General features: G+C 37.5%; 1 protein-coding gene across 8 annotated transcripts in view; it reads right to left on the reverse strand.

Moving 5' to 3' along the window:
• The window catches only part of Cntn5 (contactin 5), a 1,179,522-nt gene that overhangs the window by 479,949 nt on the left and 681,766 nt on the right, over nt 1-17,807 (reverse strand). For all 8 annotated transcript variants that reach the window (XM_021171282.2, XM_029481828.1, XM_029481827.1 and 5 more), the window contains one exon: nt 12,863-13,084. In XM_021171282.2, coding sequence (XP_021026941.1) covers nt 12,863-13,084 — 222 coding nt within the window. The remainder of the gene's footprint in view (nt 1-12,862; nt 13,085-17,807) is intronic.

Here is a 17,807-nt window from a genome sequence, read left to right on the forward strand (position 1 = left end):
CCATGAACATACAAGAAGCCTACAGAACTCCAAATAGACTGGACCAGAAAATAAATTCCTCCCAACACATAATAATCAGAACAACAAATGCACTAAATAAAGGCAGAACATTAAAAGCAGTAAGGGAAAAAGGTCAAATAACATATAAAGGCAGGCCTATTAGAATTACACCAGACTTCTCACCAGAGACTATGAAAGCCAGAAGATCCTGGAAAGATGTTATACAGACACTAAGAGAACACAAATGCCAGTCCAGGCTACTATACCCAACAAAACTGACAATTACCTTAGATGGAAAAACGGAGGTATTCCATGACAAAACCAAATTCACACAATATCTTTCCATGAATCAAATCCTTCAAAGAATAATAAACAGAAAACTCCAACACAAGCATGGAAAATACTCCCTAGAAAAGCAAGATATTAATCCTTCAACAAAACTAAAAGAAGATAGCCAAAAGAACTGAACCCCAAATCTAACCACAAAAATAACAGGAAGCAATAAATACTTTTCCTTAATATCTCTTAATATCAATGGACTCAACACCCCAATAAAAGACATAGACTAAAATCTGTTTCCTGGCTATGTAAACAGGATCCAACATTTTGCTGCATACAGGAGAACTACATCAGGGATAAAGACAGACACTACCTCAGAGTAAAAGGTTGAAAAACAAATTTCTAAGCAAATGGTCCGAAGAAACAAGAAGGAGTAGCCATTCTAATATAGAATAAAATTGACTTCCAACCCAAAGTTAACAAAAAAGACAAGGAGGGGAACTTCATACTCATCAAGGGGAAAATCTTTCAAGATGAACACTAAATTCTGAACATCTATGCTCCAAATGCAAGGACATCCACATTCATTAAGGAAACTTTAGTAAGCTCAAAGCACACACTGCACCTCACACAATAATAGTGGGAGACTTCAACACCCCACTCTCATCAATAGACAGATCCTGGAAACAGAATCTAAGCCTAGACACATTAAAAATAACAGAAGTTATGAAACAAATGTATTTAACATATATCTACAGAACATTTTATCCTAAAACAAAAGGATATACCTTCTTCTCAGAACCTCATGGTACCGTCTCCAAAACTGAATATATAACTGGTCATAAAAAGGGCTTCAACAGATACAAAATTATTGAATTATCCCATGCATCCTACTAGATCATCACAGACTAAGGCTGATTTTCAATAACAACATAAATAATACAAAGCCAACCTTCAAGTGGAAGCTGAACAACACTCCCCTCAATGTTACCTTGGTCAAGGATGAGATAAAGAAAGAAATTAAACACTTTTTAGAGTTTAATGAAAATGAAGCCACAACATATCCAAACTTATGGGACACAAATGACAGCAGTCCTAAGAGAAAAACTCATAACTCTGAGTCCCTCCAAAGAGAAACTAGAGAGAACATACACTAGTAGATTGACAGCACACCTACAAGTTCTACATCAAAAGGAAGCAAAATCACTCGAGAGGAGTAGTCAGAGGACATAATCAAACTCAGGGCTGAAATCAACCAAGTGGAAACAAAAGAACTATTCAAAGAATCAACCAAATCAGGAGCTGGTTCTTTGAGAAAATCAACAAGATAGATAAACCCTTAGCCAGACTCACTAGAGGGCACAGGGANAGCATCCTAATNAATAAAATCAGGAATGAAAAGGGAGACAAAACAACAGAACCTGCAGAAATCCAAAATATCATCAGATCCTACTACAAAAGGCTATACTCAACAAAACTGGAAAACCTGGATGAAATGGACAAATTTCTCGACAGATACCAGATAACAAAGTTAAATCAGGATCATATTAAGGATCTAAGCAGTCCCATTTACCCGAAAGAAATAGAAGAAGTCATAAATATTCTCCCAACCAAAAAAAAAGCCCAGGACCAGATGAGTTTAATGCAGAGTTTATCAGACCTTCAAAGAAGACCTAAGTCTAGTTCTTCTCAAACTATTCCACAAAATAGAAACAGAAGGCACTCTACCCAATTCATTCTATAAAGCCACAATTACTCTGATACCCAAACCACATAAAGACCCAACAAAGATAGAGAACTTCAGACCAATTTCCCTTATGAACAATCGATGCAAAAATACTCAATAAAATTCTCACTAACCGAATTCAAGAACACATCAAAACAATCATATCATGATCACGTAGGCTTCAATCCAGGGATGCAGGGATGGTTTAATATATGGAAACCCTTCAACATAATCCACTATATAAACAAACTCAAAGACAAAAACCACATGATCATCTCCTTAGATGCTGAGAAAGCATTTACAAAATCCAACACCCCTTCATGATAAAAGCCTTGGAAAGATCAGGAATTCAAGGCACGTATCTATACGTAATAAAAACAATATACAGTAAACCAGTAGCCAACATCAAAGTAAATGGGGAGAAGCTGGAAGTGATCCCACTAAATTCAGGGACTAGACAAGGCTGCCCACTTTCTCCCAATCTATTTAATATAGTACTTGAAGTCCTAGCAGAGCAATTCAACAACAACAAAAAAAAAAGGAGATCAAGGGGATACAAATTGGAAAGGAAGAAGTCAGAATATCACTATTTCCAGGTGATATGATAGTATATATAAGTGACCCTAAAACTTCCACCAGAGAAATCCTTAACCTGATAAACAGCTTCAGTGAAGTAGCTGGATATGAAATTTACGCATACAAATCAATGGCCTTTCTCTACACAAAGGATAAGCAGGCTGAGAAAGAAATTAGGGAAACAACACCCTTCACAATAGTCACAAATAATATAAAATACCTTGCTGTGACTCTAATTACGGAAGTGAAAGATCTGTATGATAAGAACTTCAGGTCTCTGAAGAAAGAAATCAAAGAAGACTTCAGAAGATGGAAAGATCTCCCATGCTAATGGATTGGTAGGATCAGTATAGTAAAAATGGCTGTCTTGCTGAAAGCAATCTACAGATTCAATGCAATCCCCTTCAAAATTCCAACTCAATTTTTCACTGAGATAGAAAGGGCAATTTGCAAATTCATCTGGAATAACAAAAAACCTAGGATAGCAAAAACGATTCTCAAGGATAAAAGAATCTCTGGTGTAATCACCATGCCTGACCTTAAGCTGTATTACAGAGCAATTGTGATTAAAAAAAAAAACAACAACAACAACAACAAAAACCAACCAAACAAACAAACAAAAAACCCACCATGGTACTGGTACAGCAAGAGACAGGTAGATCAATGGAATAGGAATGAAGACCCCAGAAATGAATCCACACACTTATGGTCACTTGAACTTTGACAAGGGAGGTAAAACCATCCAGAGGAAAAAAAGATAGCATTTACAACAAATGGTGCTGGCACAACTGGCAGTTATCATGTAGAAGAATGCAAATTGATCCTTTCTTTTCTCCTTGTACTAAGGTTAATTCTTTTTTTTTTTTTAACGTATTTTCCTCAATTACATTTCCAATGCTATCCCAAAAGTCCCCCACACCCCCCCCCCCACTTCCCTACCCACCCATTCCCATTCTTTTGGCCCTGGCATTCCCCTGTATTGGGGCATATAAAATTTGCAAGTCCAATGGCCTCTCTTTCCAGTGATACTAAGGTTAATTCTAAGTGGATCAAAGAACTCTACATAAAACCAGAGACACTGAAACTTATAGAGGAGAAAGTAGGGAACAGCCTCAAAGATATGAGCACAGGGGAAAAATTCCTGAATAGAACAGCAATGGCTTGTACTGTAACATCAATAATTGACAAATGGGACCTCATAAAATTGCAAAGCTTCTGTACAGCAAAAGACACTGTCAGTAAGACAGAAAGGCCACCAAGAGATTGCAAAAGGATCTACCAATCCTAAATCAGATAGGGGACTAATGTCCAATATATACAAAGAACTCAAGAAGATGGACTATAGAAAATTAAATAACCCCAATTAAAAAATGGGGCCCAGAGCTAAAGAAAAAATTCTCAACTGAGGAATATTGAATGGCTGAGAAGCACGTGAAAAAATGTTCAACATCCTTAATCTTCGGGGAAATGCAAATCAAAAAACCCTGAGATTCTACCTCACACCAGTCAAAATGGCTAAGATCAAAAATTCAGGTGACAGCAGATGCTGGCGAGGATGTGGAGTAAGGGGAACACTCCTCCATTGTTGGTGGGATTGCAAGCTTGTAGGACTCTGGAAATCAGTATGGCAGTTCCTCAGAAAATTGGGCATAGTACTACCGAAAGATCCAACAATACCTCTCCTGGGCATATACCCAGAAGATGTTCTAACTGGTAATAAGGACTCATGCTCCACTATGTTCATAGCAGCCTTATTTATAATAGCCAGAAGCTGGAAAGAACCCAGATGTCCTGAACAGAAGAATGGATACAGAAAATATGGTACATTTACACAATGGAGTACTACTCAGCTATTAAAATCAATGAATTTATGAAATTCTTGGGCAAATGGATGTATCTGGAGGATATCATCCTGAGTGAGGTAACCTAATCCCAAAAGAAGTCACTTGATACATACTCACTGATAAGTGAATATTAGTCCAGAAACTTAGAATACCCAAGATACAATTTGCAAAACACAAGAAACTCAAGAAGAAGGAAGACCAAAGTGTGGATACTTCATTCCTCCTTAGAACAGGGAACAAAATATCCATGGAAGGAGTTACAGAGATAAAGTTTGGAGCTGAGTCAAAAGGATGGGCTATACAGAGACAACCCCACCTGGGGATCCACCCAATAATCAACCACTAAACACAGACACTATTGCACATGCAAGCAAGATTTTGTTGAAAGGACCCTGATAAATCTGTCTAGTGTGTGGCTATGCCAGTGCCTGGCAAATACAGAAGTCAATGCTCACAGTCATCTATAGGATGAAACACAAGGCCCCCAGTGGAGGAGCTAGCGAAAGTACCCAAGGAGCTTAAGGGGTCTGCATCCCCATAGGTGGCACCACAATATGATCTAACCAGTACCCCCACATCTTGTGTCTCTAGCTGCATATGTAGCAGAAGATGGCATAGTTGGCCATCATTGGGAAGAGAGGCCGCTCGTCTTACAAACTTTATATGCTCTAGTACAGGGGAAAGCCAGGGCCAAAAAGTAGGAGTGGGTGGATAGGGGTGCAGGGTGGGGAAGGTATAGGGGATGTCGTGATAGCATTTGAAATGTAAATGAAGAAAATATCTAATAAAAACTTGAAAAAAAGAAAAAGAATCTAATAGAAGGACAAATAAGTGTGAAATAATATATCTAAAATATTACTTAATTAAATATGTAGCATCCCAGAAGAAATTATGACAGATGACAAAAAGAGTTAATGACTAATTTGTTTTTAATTCGTCATATAACCCCCATTAATATAATAATTTAAAACATATCTTTATCTGAGTGTATAATATTGGTCAACCAAACATCAAAGTATTGGGTATTATGGTTTTAAAGTACTCACTCTTTCAAAAGTACTCACAAAGTTAGTGAACTGACTATAATTTGTACTGTTTCAGATTAATACAGTTATTATACTAAAAATATCTTGCATGAAAAAATACCAGTGAGGTTATTTTTTTCTAATTTTTTACAAACAAAATTCACAATATCTGCTATGATAGTCAACAGTCCTTTGTATCCCAGTTATTGGCACTCTCCTTAACATTCTCAGGGCCGCTGTGTAAATGAAAGCATTGTCCTGTAATCGTATTTGTCTTGACAACCCTTGCTTCTTCCACAGGTTTTGAGGGGCTGTACCACTGCAGCCCCGCCTGGTGAGCCTGGAGCTGGCATTCTCTTCCACAGAACTGTCCTAGACATTAGGTCTTGATGAGCCCACTCACTTTTCTGGGGTCCAGCTTTCTAGAGAAGTAGAGGAGTGCTATTTTGAGACCTAACTTTGCCTTCTAGCATCTTGTGTACTACATTACACTGGATCAATTCTCCTCTCCAAGCTTTTGAAATCCAGATCATTTCCTCCCAAGCTTCCCATGTATTACTTCATTACTGCCAAGACCATATAAGAAAGCACTGCTCAAATTAATGGGGAAGCCAATCCTTCTTAGTATCTACCAGTGTTTTTTAGGATCATTTCCAGCTGTTACTGTGTCTCCTTGGATTCTAAACCACCTTCCAGACTAAAATATTCCCTTTGATAATTGTTTTTTTTTTTTTCATCACTTTCTCAGACGGTTATGTCAGATGACTGCTGGTTACCTCTAACTTACAGTCCCAATTGATTGCCATGCTACCAGACACCAGCAAATCAGCAGCGTAATCTGGAGAATTGTCTGGATCTTCTGTCACTAAAGCTATGAGAAATACCTGGAACAAAACCAAGGGGGTAAGTGCGATATCGACAGATGTGACCTAATAAGCCTGCACAGGAGTACAAGAGAGACCACCTATTCTCACATTGTAGCTGCTGCTGCTGCTGCCTTTCTTTAGATGGTTATATTTTTCTTTTTGTAGGTGTGATGACATACTACTGATACTTTTTATTTCCCTTCTGCCATCAAAGAGATTTTATTATTGTTTACAGTCTGGATGCTCATATTGATTCAGGTCAGGAATAAGAACAATTATTCACTCTAAATGAAACATATAATACCGTTAAGAAACTTCAGATACTTAGAAACCACAAAAATAAATATTTTTATCTCATCTTGAAATTAGTTTGTAAATATTTGACATAAATAATAGTAACTTCACTTTTGAAAGATACATGGCAAATGTATAAAATATCAAGAGTTAGAAAAAGCATAATTTTCCAAAAACAATTGGTTTACAAAGAATAGGAAAAAAAATGGGAAACTGACAAAGGAGAAGCCAGCAAATAATTGAAGCACTATGAAAAAGCTACCATCATCTTTAGGCTAAAGAAAAATGAAAGCTTTTCAAATACAAGAACATTAAGATCTTTTTAGTGACCATATATTAATTATTTTAGTATATGATCAACAAAGATAAAAGAAGCAATCTGAGGAGAGAAATTATGACTTTTCGGGCTCAATGCATAAGATACCTCCTATCTAGCTAGCCTGACAACCTGCAAAAAAAAAAAAAAAAAAAAATCACTTAAGTATTGAAGTAGGAGGTTGGAAAGATGATTCGGTAGTTCATAGGACTTGATGTTCTTGCAGAAGATCAGAATTCAGTTCCCAGCACTCACATGGCTAGTGACACTCATTTGCAACTCCAGATCCAGGGAATCTAACATCCTCTTTTGATGCACAAGACATATATAGTAATACACATACTTAAAGGAAAATCATTCATACATATAAAATAAAATAACTAAATCTTTAAAAAACAGTACTAAAGTGGGCAAAATATTAAAATTTAATAAAATTTAATAAAGCTAATATGTAGTCACAAAATTTCCTTTGTGTTTTAAACACTTCACAATTTTAATCAGATAAAGTTTAGCACATTTTATGTAGATGATTAAGTAAAATAGTAGGAAAAATAATTTTATCTCTTTAACTTGCAACATTTGCTTTTTTCTTTTCTGCAGCATCTGCTAAAGTAACAAATAGAACTAAAAAGTAGGTTTTGCACAGAATATTAAGGAGAACAAAAAGAATGCATAATTAAGTTCTGAATAAACAACTCTTGGCTGACTTTAGGGATTGGCTGCCTAAAAAATGTACCCAGATGTAGGAATGATCACAAGATGACACAGAAAATTAAAATAGATGAAATGTATGAAGCTTTTCCAGTATGAAAGTATGAGCACAGTCTACAGAGGAGAATAGAGAAGTGTAGTCAGGAAGGGACAGCACCCATAAAATGAAGAAAAGCAAGGGTTTATTTCAACACTGTATCCTTGGTTTTGGAAACCAATGAAGGTTTATCCTGGCCCTCCTCAGACTTCATGCCTTTCACAAGGCTGATAAGACATGGATCCCAGTGAAATAACATATATAGATCCACCTGTGAACATTCTCTACTGGTTGCTCCCCAGGATTGAGTTCCTGAAGAGGTTTTGGATGCTGTAGCTTACTTACTCTTAACTGTCTTAACTGATGTACAGTTCTCAGGATCAGTTGACCTCTTTCAGCAAGAGAAACAATACAACAAAAGAGGGAGAGAGAAGCAGAGGAACTGCTGCAAATTAAAGCTATAGCCTACCAGGAACACACAGTGCCTCTGAGCTCCAAATCTGGAGGACTCCCTTTACCAGCAGGGCTTCCCTTCTTTGACTTTGTCTGGAGAGCCACACCCTCTACCTGGGAAGGTCACAAAGCACTTGGCAAACTTACAAGCTCAACTTCCTCTTTCCCAGCAAGTACCTGAGATTCCTGGAATGCCTTGCCATACAAATGTGGAGATTATATATATATATATATATATATATATATATATATATATATATCCTTATATATCCTTATATATATCCCTAGCTCACCCCAGTAAAGCGTATTGTACAAGCTCACCATGAGTAAAGGTATGCACACAAGCTAAGATCATCTAAGAGAGCTGTTTCATTGAAGACCATCATCGGAGAAGGCCTTCTCCCTGCCCCCTGCCCCCACTGAACTGTGTTTCATCCTCTCAGCCTGGTGTGCAGCAGCATCTAGACACCCTAAGAGGGAAGATGTGGAACCATAGCTGGACCCCAACATGCATACCACAGTAGAGTCTGTTGTGATACAATGTTAGTAGTCAGGTTCTGTACTTCTGTATAGCCAGTTCTCTAGTAGACAGCTCATAGCTATGGTTATGCGGGTTTTTTTTTGGGGGGGGCTGGGGGTGGAATGGGGGACATTAAACAAAAGGACTGAGGGATAACTGTGAGTCACTTTAGAAACCTATTGTTTTCTACATATTCAGTTCAGATTCTTTTTTGACACCAGAAATTGGACCCAGGTATCAGAAAACCTGTCCAAGAATGGAATCATGCAAGTTTTGTGAGGAAACACCAAGAAAACAAGACAAGAGTCTTGTGACCTCAATTCTTTTTCAAAATAATGGAATTGCTCTTATAATTTGTTTCTGACCTCCTGATGTATCCAGTAAGAGCGAGATTACTTCAGATTATTCATTAAAACTTGCTGGTATTATTTGTTTATATGCTTCTACTGAAAAAAAAAACATCATTTTGCCATGCGGGACTTGTCCTTGCCATTGTAAACTTTACTCATGTGATTCTGATTTACCCTCAGAGTATAAATTTTCTGAGGCTGAGAATAAATTTGGCTATTGTATGAAACTTTAGTTTGTGATCCCCAGAGTGAGAAGAGGGTGTTGGATCCCCTATAACTGGAATTACCAGTGATTGAGATGCTAGATATAAGTGCTGGGAAATAGACACATTCCTCTGGAAGAGCAGCCAGCTCTCTTTGAGCCTGAACCATCTCACATCTCGGAATACCACATTTTAATCACTTCAAGGAGAGGATATCATAATACCTTTATAAATCACCATTATATTATGATATATTACCATTAATTAAATTATTAATTTAATAATTAAATTGTTCATTTTAAATATTTAGTTTTCCATGGGGTGGAAAAAGTATACAAGTTTTTCAGTGTATATTTCTACGCATATGCCGCAATGAACATAATTTAAACTTGCTTGTATCTGTGTGTAAGTTTCAGCTGGATGTTTAGTACAAAGTTAAACTGTTTCTCCATTTTTTTCCAGGAAACCGCAAGTGTAGATTTATTAAAACAAACAAACAAACAAACACAAACAAACAGCCCTGTGCCACATCCTCCTAGCTTGACTCGGATCAGGATCTGGATGGCTCCCTTTTCAGGCTCTGTTACTTTTCTCATTTTTCACAAGAACGTGTCAACCTCAGGTTTACTCTCTATCAAAGCTAAAGGGAATTACCTGACAAAAGCCATATGTCAGACTCTTGTCCAGAAGGAAGAATTCAAAGTCACATCCAGCTGAGATCTATCAAATAGTCAGATGAGAAAGCAGGAGTCAGGGGAAAGCCGCTACAATGTTCCCTTGGAGGTTCTGAAATGTGAATTATACTACAATTACATTCATTTGGGTCCCAGACTAGAGCCTTGAGTTTCATGTAATCCAAGGCACAGAGGCATGGCTATAACATAGGAACCTTTTACAGATGCAGTGTCCCATCCTCTGAACTTTAACATGATTCCTAGTCAACATGTGTACATGCTTGATACTAAGGAGAGTGGATACACAAAAGCACTTTGTCACTTGTGTTCATCAGACTGTGATGAATAGGATGAAATTTATTAATGTTTTTGCAGAATGTTTGAGTTAAATGTTATAGAAAGCAATAAACTCATAGTGAGATCAATGCAGAAAACGTGTGTCTGTTCTCATCAGAAAGAGTAAAGCTATTCCATTTGACTTCTGAGCAGACTTATAACTGACCAGACTTATGGTCCTTGGTGTGATGGATATGCTTGATGGTCAACATGACTATATCTTAAATCAACTTTTAACTCAAGCTTTGGCTAAACCTGTGAGGAGTTTTCTTGAATGGATCATTTTGTTGGGAAAAAGCACTTTAAATCTGAACCACACCTTCTAGTGGGAACCTATTAAGAGGACATGGAAAAGGAAGTGCTTGCTCATTACTTGCTAACACTTGCTCTCAACAGCAAGTCTATTCTTTTACTAAAAAGCCCTGACTAATATATTTGGTTACTACTTAGTCCAAAACTAGACAGCCCTACAGCAGGTATAAAGGTATCATACTGAGAAGAGAGATGTTTACAACAGACACTTAGAATGTATGTGCCTGTATCTTGTGTCCTTATGCATATTAACTTTATAATTGGCATTTGCTTTACTTCAGACTTCCTGGCTATATTTTAGTTATATTAAAAGGTACTTTAACTTCCATTAGCTGCAAGAGAATATATCAGCTATCTACCACCTTGAAAGTAATTAAGACAAATATGCAGAGCTTGTGCTTCTGAACACTCAATACCTTTTAAATAATCCATAAAATAACAATGCCTTCCAAAATTTGATCCCAATATATATTTGTATGATTATGATACTCGTGCCAGGGCATACCCACAGATGAGCCCAGTAGTTTTTACTAGTGAGTTCCAAGTTCATTGGCATACAGATAACTGGTTAAATTCAGCGATTGCAAAACAAAACAAAAAGACATAGATGTTATAAAGTAAAAGTAGGTTTAAAGGGGTTGTTAGTGGGTTTATATCAGGCAGTGTTGACAGCACTGAGAACGCACTACATAAAGGTAAGAAACTTTCAAAGTAAAGCTTAGCAAAAAAAAAAAAGGAAATGAAATATGATGCAAAGGGAATTTTGAAATACATGTTAGGTATTTTGCCATTCAAATGTATTTAAGGTTCAATCACCCTGTGTTAATAAACTGCAAAAGCTAGCATAATGGAATGGATGCCTTATAGGGGAAAGATTTGTTTAATCATGAGTAATGAGTTTGCCTCCACACAGCAACACAACCTAAGTTGATACTTTAATTTTTGTAATAGAGTTCTTGGAAAATGTGTCTTCAAATGGCTCATTGATCCTCAGTCAGTACTGAATGTCATTCAATATTTCTCTTAAAATCAGTAAAGGCATAAATGAAAACTACTCAGAGAGCTAATTAATAATGTGATCCTGGGAGAGACGCACACCCACCTCTGCATTTTCATTCCCTCAGAAGCCACAGTATCTAACTGGCACATTTCTTTGAGACATTGAGTGAGATAATGAGCACTGGCAGGATTGCTCATTAACCTCATTTTTTCTCTTGATATGTCTACTGATGACAGGTTTAGGGAACAAGGGAAAGATAGTTCTCAGGCCATAATGCTAATAAGTGTAGAGTGGTTGTTAATTGAACTTATATCTAAGTGTGACATCTGTCTTATTTATTTATCACTCAAAAATAAAATGAAATATAAGCATATATTCATAAGATATATAATATACTTTACACTGTTTTACTAAAGAAAAATCTAGAAATAAAAGCACTACACTCAGCATGTTTATTTCATTTATCTAAAGATTTACATTATTTTAAAGTGTGTGTGTGTGTGTGTGTATGTTTATGTCTGTGTGTGGGTCTGTGCAGATGATTGTTAGTACCCAGAGTTATTGTATTCTCCTGGAGCTGGAGTTTGGAATTGCAATTATAAGCAATTGTGAGTTGTTTGATGTGGGTACTGGGAAAAAGACCTCAGGTGCTCTGTAAAAGCATTTTTAAAAATTGAGTCTCCACCCCAGTCCCTAATATACCTGTTTTAAGGCTACAGATACTTATTGCCAAATTGCCAGTAAAAAAAGAAAATGAAAAAGAAAGAGTTGTGCTTTCACTTTCAGACTATTGTCTGAAATTTAGTTATAATGTATATTGTTAGTGACTATAATTAACAGTTGATTTCACCAAGAATCTTGGGAAGTATTTAGAACAGAAGCCAAGAAAGACTGCTGCTCCTCCAAGTGGCCTTTTCTTCTCTTCCACAGCCTGCTCCCCTCCTTTTGCTTTCCTAGATCACAGTTTCCAAAGTTGCAATTATAAATCCATTGCCTGCTTCTATAAGAAATGGATCATTCTCAACCCTCTTGTAGTTTTACAAACAGCAATCTGTTCTACAGACTCAGAGAGTAACATATCTCATGAACACAGTGGTCCATCTCCCAAACTCTGCTTCTAAGTATACTAGTTAACAAGAGCAAATGCTCTATCCACACTGAGCACAGGTTTCTGAGCTCTACTTGCTTTCTCAAAGTTGACCTACCTCTTCAAACCTCTCCCTATAGTACAGTGAACTCTAATCTTCTTGCTGCAGCATGCTTAAGACTTCTCATTAACAGTCTTGTGTGAAGGGCTCCTTCCCTGACTGGTGCTATTTTGTATGTTTTTCTGCACTTACCATCTTGTCTGAAGGCATCTGAGGAGTGATAAAGGTTGCCTGGCAAGTGATACTGCTGAGCTGCCCCTCTCCAGCTTGGCGGAGAAACACTGATGGTACCTAATGAAGGACTGCTGAACCGTGGTCTGGACTTGGAACCAAAGGCAGACGAGGTTGAACTCTTCTTAATTCTGAGCAAAGCAGCATATGAAGTAGAAAGGCCAGAGAGAGCTTCAGAGTATTCTATAAAAAAGAAACAGTAATATAGACTCAAATTTAAGGCCCTTGATTTATGATTTTTTTCTTATGAAAGTTGTTTCTTCTGACTAAATTGTTGGAAATCTGCTACAACTGAATTCATGCTACAATGAAAAATGGAAAAGGATAAAGGATACCTGTTAGGATTTGAAATATTTTATAAACCCTTCCTGATTGTAATATGTTCTTCCAAGAAATTACCATTAAAAATATAAATAGAGGAAGGAAAATAAGGAGAACAGGAGATTGAGGAAGAAATGAAGAAGGGATTGAGGAATGGAAAGATAAAGGGTAAAGCTTGGGGAGGAAAGAAAAACACATTTAAACCCTAGCCTTACATATCCCTTTTCCAGGAATATTTGGATTATTTTGCCTTTGTTTTAATCCATTCCATGTAGGATAAATCAAAGCCTTCTTTATTACTAAAACTGGAAAAATATTTTCACTCCTGTTTTGTAGACATAAAAATAAATACATAGAGATAGGAACTTCTCTGGCTGAAACTAATCATAGTATACCAGAAACTTCTGCAGTGATACCTATCTTGTTTATGTTGAACTTTATACCTCAGTGTCCCTGGAAGTCCTTAACTGACTATTAAACATGAATGAGGGCAGAGGGTCCCAAGGTTTCCAGAAGACTCTCCACACCACAGGCCCCTTAGCACACCCAGGACCTTGAGATCACTGGTGAGTGGAAAGCAACTTCTGTTCCAAAGAATCCCGAAGGTCTTGTGCCAGTAGGAAGAAGAACAAAGAAACCCAGCCAGACCAGTGGCTGGGATTCGTTCCTGTCAGGGTCAGCCCTGCACCATCTTTGGTGCTAACCTGGCGGAGGGTCCCAAGGTCCCCAGAGGACTCTCAATGTCACAGGCACCCCAGCACACCCAGGACCTTGAGATCACTGGTGATTGGAACACAACATCTGTTCCAAAGAATCCCAGAGGGTCTGGTTTGAGCAGGAACAGGGACAAAGGAACCCTGCCCAACCAGAGGCTGGGAGTCCTTCTGGTGGCTCCAGCCCTGTGCCATCATGGGCATGAATTGGGCAAGCTCTCACACACTCAGAATCTTGGGATCACTGAGACCAGTCTATGCAGGAGAGCATATGGGTCCAGAAGCAACAAAGCTTTTGGGGCAGTGTCCCTTTCTAGCCTTCATCCTCAGCTAGGAGGAGGAGGAGCTGAGACCCAGACGCCTGGGCACATCCCTTGCCAGAGGAGATTCTGCCTCCAGGAAGAGCTCTGACATCGGGACTTAGGAGGTAGATCTGGGCTCCAGAATTCTGGGCACCTTCTCTGCAAGAGGAGAGCATGCCTGCAGAGAGTGCTCAGACTATTGGGACTCAGGAAAGAGTTGAACTACCAGGAGTGCTGACAGAGGCTAACAGAATCACAGTAGGAAAAAGCTCAAGACAGAGACAGCTAGAACATCGAACAACAGAGATTACCATATGGTGAAAGACAACCTTAAGAATCTTACTAACAGAAACCAAGAATACTCAACATCATCAGAACCCAGTACACCCACCAGAGCAAAAACTGGATACCCAACACACCTGAAAAGAAAGACTTGTGTTAAAAATCATACCTCAAGATGCTGGTAGAGGATTTTAAGAAGGTCGTTAATAACTCACTTAAAGAAATACAGGAAAAATATATTGCTAAACAGGTAGAAGTCCTTAAAGAAGAAACACAAAAATCCCTATAAAAATTACAGGAAAACAAAAACAAACAGGTGATGGAATTGAACAAAACCATTCAAGATCTATAAATGGAAGTAGAAACAATAAAAAACTAAACAAACAAAAAAACAAAACAAAACAAAACAAAGGTAGACAAATGTGAAGATTGAAATCCTAGGAAAGGAATCAGGAGCCATAGATGCGAGCAGCAGCAACAGAATTCAAGAGATGGAAGAGAGAATCTCAGGTACAGAAGTATCCATAGAAAACATAGACACAACGATAAAAGAAAATGCAAATTGCAAAAAGATCTTAACTCAAAACATCCAGGAAATCAAGGACACAATGAGAAGACCAAACCTACAGATAATAGGGGTAGATGAGAATGAAGGTTTTCAACTTAAAGAGCCAGGAAATATCTTCAACAAAATTATAGAAGAAAACTTCTCAACCTAAAGGAAGAGATGCCCATGAACATACAAGAAGCCTACAGAACTCCATCCAAATAGACTGGACCAGAAAAGAAATTCCTCCCAAGAAATAATAATCAGAACAACAAATGCACTAAATAAAGATAGAATATTAAAAGCAGTAAGGGAAAAAGTCAAGTAAAATATAAAGGCAGGCCTACTAGAATTACAACAGACTTCACACCAGAGACTATGAAAGCCAGAAGATCCTGGACAGATTTTATGCAGACCCTAAGAGAACACAAATGCCAGCCCAGGATACTATACCCAGCAAAACTCTCAATTACCATAGATGGAGAAATCAAAGTATTCCATGATAAAACCAAATTCACACAATATAATTCCACAAATCCAGTGCATCAAAGGATACTAAAGGGAAAACACCAACACAAGGGCAGAATCTACACCCTAGAATAAGCAAGAAAGTAATCCTTCAACAAACCTAAAAGAAGATAGCCACAAGAACACAATTGCAACATTAACAACAAAAATAACAGCAAGCAACAATTACTTTTCTTTAATTTCTCTTAACATCGATGGACTCAATTCCCCAATAAAAAGACATAGACTAATAGACTGGTTACACAAACAGGACCCAACATTTTGTTGCTTACAGGAAACCCATCTCAGGGGAAAGGACAGATACAACCAAGGACAGAGTGAAAGGCTGGAAAACAATTTTCCAAGCAAATGATCTGAAGAAACAAGCTGAAGTAGCCATCCTAATATCGACTAAAATTGACTTTCAAACCAAAGTTATCAAAAAAGACAAGGAGGGGCACTTCATACTCATCAAAGTTAAATTCTACCAAGATAAACTCTCAATTCTGAATATCTGTGCTCCAAATACAAGGGCAGCCACATTCATTAAAGAAACTTTAGTAAAGCTCAAAGCACACATGGCACCTCACACAATAATAGTAGGAGACTTCAACACCCCACTCTCACCAATGGACAGATACTGGAAACAGAAACTAAACAGAGACACATGGGCACTAACAGAAGTAATGAAACAAATGGATTTAATAAATATCTACAGAACATTTTACCCTAAAACAAAAGGATATACCTTCTTCTCAGTGCCACATGGTATATCCTCCAAAATTGACTATATAATTGGTCATAAAACAGGACTCAACAGATACAAAGATATTGAAATTATCCCATGCATCCTATCTGATCACCAGGGACTAAGGCTGATCTTCAATAACAAATAAATAATAGAAAGCTACCATTCACGTGGAAACTGAACAAAACTCTACTCAATGATTACTTGATCACGGATGAAATAAAGAAAGAAATTGAAGACTTTTTAGAGTTTTAAGAAAATGAAGCCACAACATACCCAAACTTATGGGATACAATGAAGGCAGTCCTAAGAGGAAAACTCAAAGCTCTAATTGCCTCCAAAAATACTCTAGAATCCAGACAGCATGCTTAGAAGCTCTAGAACGAAAGGGAGCAAATTCAACCAAGAGGAGTAGAAGGCAGAAAATAATCAAACTCAGAGCTGAAATCAACCAACTGGAAACAAAAAGAACTATTCAAAGAATCAACCAAACTAGGAGCTGGTTCTTTGAGAAAATCATCAAGACAGATAAACCCTTAGCCAGACTAACTAGAGGGCACAGGGACAGTATCCTAATCAACAAAATCAAAAATGAAAAAGGAGACATAACAACAGAACCTGAGGAAATCTGAAATATCATCAGATTCTACTACAAAAGGCTATACTCAAGAAAACTGGAAAACCTGGATGAAATGAACAACTTCCTAGACAGATACCAAGTACCCAAGTTAAATCAGGATCAGATTAATGATGTAAAGAGTCCCATTTCCCCTAAAGAAATAGAAGGACTCAACAATATTCTCCCAACCAAAACAAAAAGCCCCGGACCAGATGGGTTTAGTGCAGAGTTCTATCAGACCTTCAAAGAAGACCTAATTACAACTCTTCTCAAACAATTCCACAAAATAGAAACAGAAGGTACTCTACCCAATTCATTCTATGAAGTCACAATTACTCTGATACCTAAACCACACAAAGATCCAACAAAGAAAGAGAACTTCAGACCAATTTCCCTTATGAATATCGATGCAAAAATACTCAATAAAATCCTCACAAACCAAATCCAAGAACACATCAAAACAATCGTTTGTCATGACCAAGTAGGCTTCATGCAGGGATGGTTTAATATACAGAAATCTGTCAACATAATTCACTATATAAACAAACTCAAAGACAAAAACCACATAATTATGATGCTGAGAAAGCATTTGACAAAATGCAACACCCCTTCATGTAAAAGTTTTGGAAAGATCAGGAATTCAGGCCCCATATGAAAACATACTAAAAGCAATCTACAACAAACCAGTAGCCAACATCAAACTAAATGGAGAGATATTCAAAGCAATCCCACTAAAATCAGGGACTAGACAAGGCTGCCCACTTTCTCCTTACCTATTCAATATAGTACTTGAAGTTCTAGCCAGAGCATTAGACAACAAAAGGAGNTCAAGGGGATACAAATTGGAAAGGAAGAAGTCAAAATATC

This window comes from Mus caroli, chromosome 9 (genome assembly GCF_900094665.2).
Source record: "Mus caroli chromosome 9, CAROLI_EIJ_v1.1, whole genome shotgun sequence".
Lineage (NCBI taxonomy): Eukaryota > Metazoa > Chordata > Mammalia > Rodentia > Muridae > Mus > Mus caroli.